This window comes from Solanum pennellii, chromosome 1 (assembly GCF_001406875.1).
Source record: "Solanum pennellii chromosome 1, SPENNV200".
NCBI classification, from domain to species: domain Eukaryota; kingdom Viridiplantae; phylum Streptophyta; class Magnoliopsida; order Solanales; family Solanaceae; genus Solanum; species Solanum pennellii.
The window spans coordinates 31,500,618-31,506,483 of NC_028637.1; the positions used below are offsets into that span (position 1 = coordinate 31,500,618).

Below are 5,866 nucleotides of genomic sequence, written 5' to 3' on the forward strand. Positions count from 1 at the left end.
TGTTAACAGCTGACAATATAGTGGAAGTATCAACTCCAACAATCCTTTGTCACAATCTACATATATTAAATATTGTTATTCTAATAATATATCTTTTTGTCATGCTTTCCCTATTTAAAAAAATGAAATATTAGAAAGAACCTAATAGGAAAAGACAATAATCTAAATTATTAACTAAGTAGCATATACATGCAAAAAAAATATGAATAACAATTCATAAGTGTTGTCCACATTAAAAGAAATCTTGACAAATAGACATTATCCAACTGCTTCAACTTTATCCCTGTTGTGTATTATGCAGATTAATGAATTACATATATAGTTAAGGAAGATGTTGAGGGGTCATACTAGAATATGATAGGACATTAAGAGATTCCATATACTTATTGGAGGGAAGTTTGATGGTCACGTACGTCAGCTGGTGAAACTGATAATAACTCATAAAAAATTGACTAACAACTAGAAGAGAATTGAATGGGAGTAAAAAGAATGACGGTTATAAGTTAATTTTTTTATGTTCATTTAAAATGATTATATTATTTTATTTTGATTTATTGTAAGGATAAATTGGTAATTCAACTTTGTATTTTGAACCTTCCTACTTTTAATGTAATACGATATGATCAATATGTGATGAATCTTGAAAAGGTTCTATCAAACCAATAATCCAATACTAATTCCTTTGATTAAGATTAGTCAATAGGTTGAATGCTCTTTGAGTATTGAATGATCTAATATTTTTTTAATTGGAGTACTTATTGAATTTTTTAGAGGCGGCAAGCCTCTGAGATAAAGGTCTAATGGTAGGAGCCTCGTTATTACCTTTGACACCTTTCTGCTTAGTGTTGCTGCCTCTTACAGGCTCGGTTTGCCTTGGAGACATATCGGCAGCCTTTGCTATCTCATTAATGTTGTTGGTCATTGTCTGCCTTGAGTCATCCCCACTCATCTAATCTTTCTGGTGTCTTTCAAATTTGTTAGAATCTATTAGTTGAGGTATCACATGTACATCAGCAATATTACTTACTTCTACGATAGCAACTTCAACTATATTGTCTTTGTTCACTAGCTCATTAATTATAGCCTTGTGCGATCCTGTAATGTTCAAATCATCATTATTTTGATGAGAATTTAATTTTCCAGCACTATACTTGCGGTTGTTAATGGGCAACACATCATTATCTCTTTCAGCAAATTTGAGAATTTTAATTGGAGTGTTCATCTCGTCATTGCCAATAGTTTTTCCTTTATCGGTTGGACTGCTGGACACATTATTGATTACGGGAATAGGAGTTGAGGTTCCTATATTTGTTATAGTCACTTTTTGCCCCATACGTAGTGTTCCCATATCCATTGTGTTGCCCTTAGAATAATCATTCTTCTGTTCCTCTACTCTAGGAGTTTCTTTATTATTTGTTGTCTTATCTGGGTGATTCTATATAACTTCTTGTGCTTTACCCTTGTTCACCAATTCCTGGTTGACTATCATAATGTTCTCACATTCGTGTTCTTCCCGTTGTTGACCGGAATCAATAACTTTGGTATTTCAAAAAGATAACTCTATCCACTCTTTACACGAATGATCAGTATTTTGGCCCTCATCTTCCATATATTTTTCATGATTTTCCAACTGTGCGAAGGTATTATAAAGTTGTACATCCTCGATTTCATCTTTGGACAATGATTTTTGAGTTCTTTTCCCTTTGTTAGGAGTGAAAACTCTCACATCTTTTGTTGCAGTCCATATTTGATTGTTGTTATTTCTTTGAAAGTTGTTTTTCCCATTAAATACACCTTCTGCTTGTGCCTTTTTTCCTTCACAAATTAGCAGCTCTTCCTGGTCTTGTTTGGTTGGGCCAACGACCTTACTACCACTAGTGATAGTTATAGTTTTGCCCCACAGTTCTTTTGATACATCTACTTTCTCCTCCTCCATTCGAAGTTTAGGATGTAGAATAAAACATTCAGATTCCTTATGTCCTTGTAAATTGTAATTTTTGCAATACATAGGCATATCATAACTAATATTAATCCAAGTTGATATGATTTCCCCTGAATTAGTTTATTTTTATTCCAACGTTGATTCTTCTAGGGAAATCCCTCAAAAGATCAACTTCCACCTTCACTTTGGCGGAACTAGGTCTAGACTTGTTCTTAGTAGCTATTTATACATGTAAAGGTATCCCCACTTCTTTTGCCATGGTAAATAGAGATTCCTTTACAAAAAAGATTGGTGATAAAGCAGCCGTGGTTATTTCTGCCTCTGGATTAAACCATGGTTCCCACTTGAGGGGTCTCATTTGATAAAAACCTTCCTTTGCTCGAATAAAATATGGAGGTTTTGCATTACTTGGTTATAATCTTCAAAAGTTGTGAGCAGAATCAAAACGTGTCTATCCCGTAAAAAACCAATCTTGTAATATGCCTTTATTTACATTGAAGGGGAATAATTCGATGGATTTTCTCCATTTCAGGACATCCATAAGATAATTTGCTGATTATAGCAAATTGTATGTCCTCTTGTATAATCATATTATTCACTTCTTCTTCCTCCCATAAAATTGGATCGCCGTGAATGTATGTTGTTGTTTTAATAGTTATAAGCTTTGACTCTATGAGAACTTAAATATTTAGCGACTTCAAATAAGACGCTTTCAATGGAATTGGTGGAATTTCACCACTTGGGAGCGGTAGCCAACCACTGTTGGCAGTGGCCATAGCGCCAGCCAACGACACTAAGCAAGCTAGGGTGCCGTTAGTAAAAAATAAGGATCATAAATTTTAGGAAATCCTTCACGTGTGTTCTCGTGTACATATGCCAAAAAGAATCTCGAACTATTGAAAATCAAACAAAAGTATCGTTTACTCGTGTACATATGCCAAAAAGAATCTCGAACTATTGAAAATCAAACAAAAGTATCGTTTAAGTCGTACTTTATCTTTATCCTTTCTTCTAATGTTTTGGTCTCTGAAGTCAATCTTAAGTTATTATGATGAAATCTAGAATGTTTCATTACAAATGCTAGTGGTACTTCTTATGTTCTGCACTCCATCAATTGAAATTGAATTTGTTTGTTTTATCTTAATAAGTTCTTTCATCGCTTGTCGGATTGGTCTTTAAATGGCATTCAATTTCAACTCATCATTGGGTACAACAGAAGGTTATACTAATTAATTGGGATTAAGTTTTACTCATATTAGTATGTTTAGTTTAGCTCTGATACTCTCTAGTAGTTTGTTAGTCTTGTTAAACTTACATGTTAATAGAAAATGTAGAGAAGTTTTAGTGCTAGAGAAACTAAAAACTTTATAATATTGGATTCTTTACGTTGCAAAGGGATGGGGTAAACCTTGCTCCAGTGTAATATACAGCAAGTCACTCATATGTTATAAATCGCACTAGCAAGCCCCGTGACGAGCTCGATCGAGAAAGTATGCAGAGAGTTTCAAGCCTGAGACCCCCATTCGGGAGATCCCCTGCTCAATGAACTCGGTCATCCTTGTGGGTGTTGTAGATAAATTATTGTGTAGGGTATTCACTTTTGTATACAATGCCGCTTATAGTTTGTTTTATTGGACCAAGCTGTGTATACATTCTTTTGGGTTGCATGCTACAAGCAATGAAAATCAACATCCTTAAAATGAAATCCGATAATAATTGGGATTACGAACCGTCAGACTGAGGACATCGCTCAATGCATTCTCTAACTTTTGATCTCTGTAGGATTATTATTCTTCTCAAGACCAACTTCATAGTGAATAGGCTTACTACAAGATAGAAAGTAGAAAAGGCTTACTATTGTTGGAAATTTGAATAGATAACTTGTAAAGCGGCAGTTTTTACTACCCAAAAGAAAAAGTGTACTAGGAACTTCAATTGTATTTCTCCATCTCTCTCTGTTTTTGGTTATTCCTTTTCTGATGTAAAGAAATTGCTTTCCATATGTCAGGTTGGATGTCCAAGTTGTTGATGTTGGACCCCCCGCTGATTGGGTGAAAATCAATGTTCGTGCAACAGTAAGTTCCTCTTAGAAGTAAAACAATTAAGAACCTCTAGATTATACATTTCCATTTCTCTCATGTGATTTGCAATGGTTTTATACAAACAGAATGATTCCTTTGAGGTCTATGCACTGGTGCCTGGGCTATTACAAAATGAGGTATAATACCAATCGTGCTACTTGTTTCCATGAAGTGTGTTCAATTTGTTGTCTTGTGTGTACTCTCATGAGTTGTTGATGTGTTTGTATTATTGATTGGAATGATATAGTTTATGATTATTGCAATTGGTGTTTGGGTTAAGGTTAAGTTTTCAGTTTTAGCTTCATCTCATTAAAAGGACAAAACAACCTTCTAATAGATGGTGTTGATTTTATATTTTTTATATGTTCTTTATGAAACCTTTATAAAAAGATATGCATCTCCAAAAAATCTTGTGTTCATATTTTATTTTTTATATATGCACTATTGTAACTTCTGGTGGCGACTTAAACAATCTGCTAGCTTTTACAAACTTGTATTGTACTATTTTAGTGAGTCATTTCAGTTTTACTGTAAAAAATTTCCGCTAAGCTAATGATTTAGCATCATAAAACCACAAGAGATTATATGAAAAATTGCTTCAACTTGTGTTTCTTTTGCCTTTTGTTTCCATCAAGTGCATTCAATTTGTTTTCGTCTTTTTACACCATCTCAAATCTCTAATGCCCTTATATTTTGGTAAACATAGGTACGGGTTCAATCTGATCCAGCTGGTCGCCTGGTCGTTACTGGTCAGCCAAACCAACTATACAATCCTTGCGTGTTACTTCCTTCAAGAAGGTATACACCTTGCTATTTATTTTACTTATTTTGACTTTGATAAAGTAATTCAGTCTTTGCCTTCCTTTCATTATTTTGGACTGATAATTTTCTCTTGCAAAGAAAAACTGTCATGCAAAAAACCTGATATTCCTTCTATGGATCTAAAAACTATATCATTGTTACGTTTCTATTTGTTGATCACAAAACTTTAAGAAGTAAACGACAATCAAAAGGTTCTCCATTTGTAAGTTGGATGACAAAATTTTTCTTTCAGGTGGTCACCTTACCTGCTAGAATTGATCAACTTCGGACCAACGCTTTTCTCACCTTCCATGGGTGTCTTCATGTTCATGTGCCCTTTGCGCAGCAAAATCTCTTAGTTAAATATCAGGAATATTGATAGTTGCCCAACATTATGAATGCTTGGTCATAGTTGTTTAGTTGTTGTTGATGATATTGTGGTTAAAAAACTTTGAATGGCCCTGATAGCCGAGGAGGTATTTTGGCTACAACCGCCCCGGTAGAAACTTAGATTGCTTTTCAAAGACCGATGGACATGTGATGAACATAGCTTGGAGTAGTATGTTGTTTTGATACTAAAACGTGTCTCTCTTTTTAGCATTTGATATTTCTATTATAATCTCTAAATTATTGGCAGACACATACTTTCTTGAAGTATTCTTTCAGAAACACCATTTTGAGTTTGCACACTAGCCAAAATATGCAAGTTTTGAAAGTTTAGCTAAACAGGCTCAAGATGTTTATCAAAATATCAGTAACACAATATTCATTGTTGAGGGCTCGTATAGCATCACTAAGTAGCTATCATGGAGTTTTCTCCTTACAAGATCCTTTCATGAGGTTTGATTGTGCGATTTGTCTGGGGGTCTCAACTCCCATCCTATCTCCCCATCCGCCCTCAAAATCTTTTTTCTTTCTTAATCAAGCCTAGCCTACTGTTTCTTATTTTGTAGCAGGAAAAGAAGAAATTTAGGGAACAATGTTACTTTTTGGAGTTGTCTGGAGAAAAAATTGGTTCCATGAATGGGGAATAGAATGTTTA

General features: G+C 34.3%; 1 protein-coding gene across 1 annotated transcript; it reads left to right on the forward strand.

Annotated features, from left to right (window-relative positions):
* Positions 1–3,339: 3,339 nt before the first annotated feature.
* Positions 3,340–5,203, forward strand: LOC107019636 (AT-rich interactive domain-containing protein 5-like). The gene is made up of 5 exons (XM_015220056.1): positions 3,340–3,344; positions 3,951–4,017; positions 4,110–4,160; positions 4,730–4,803; positions 5,053–5,203. The coding sequence occupies exons 1-5, from the start codon at positions 3,340–3,342 to the stop codon at positions 5,201–5,203; spliced, it is 348 nt and encodes a 115-aa protein (XP_015075542.1).
* Positions 5,204–5,866: the final 663 nt, after the last annotated feature.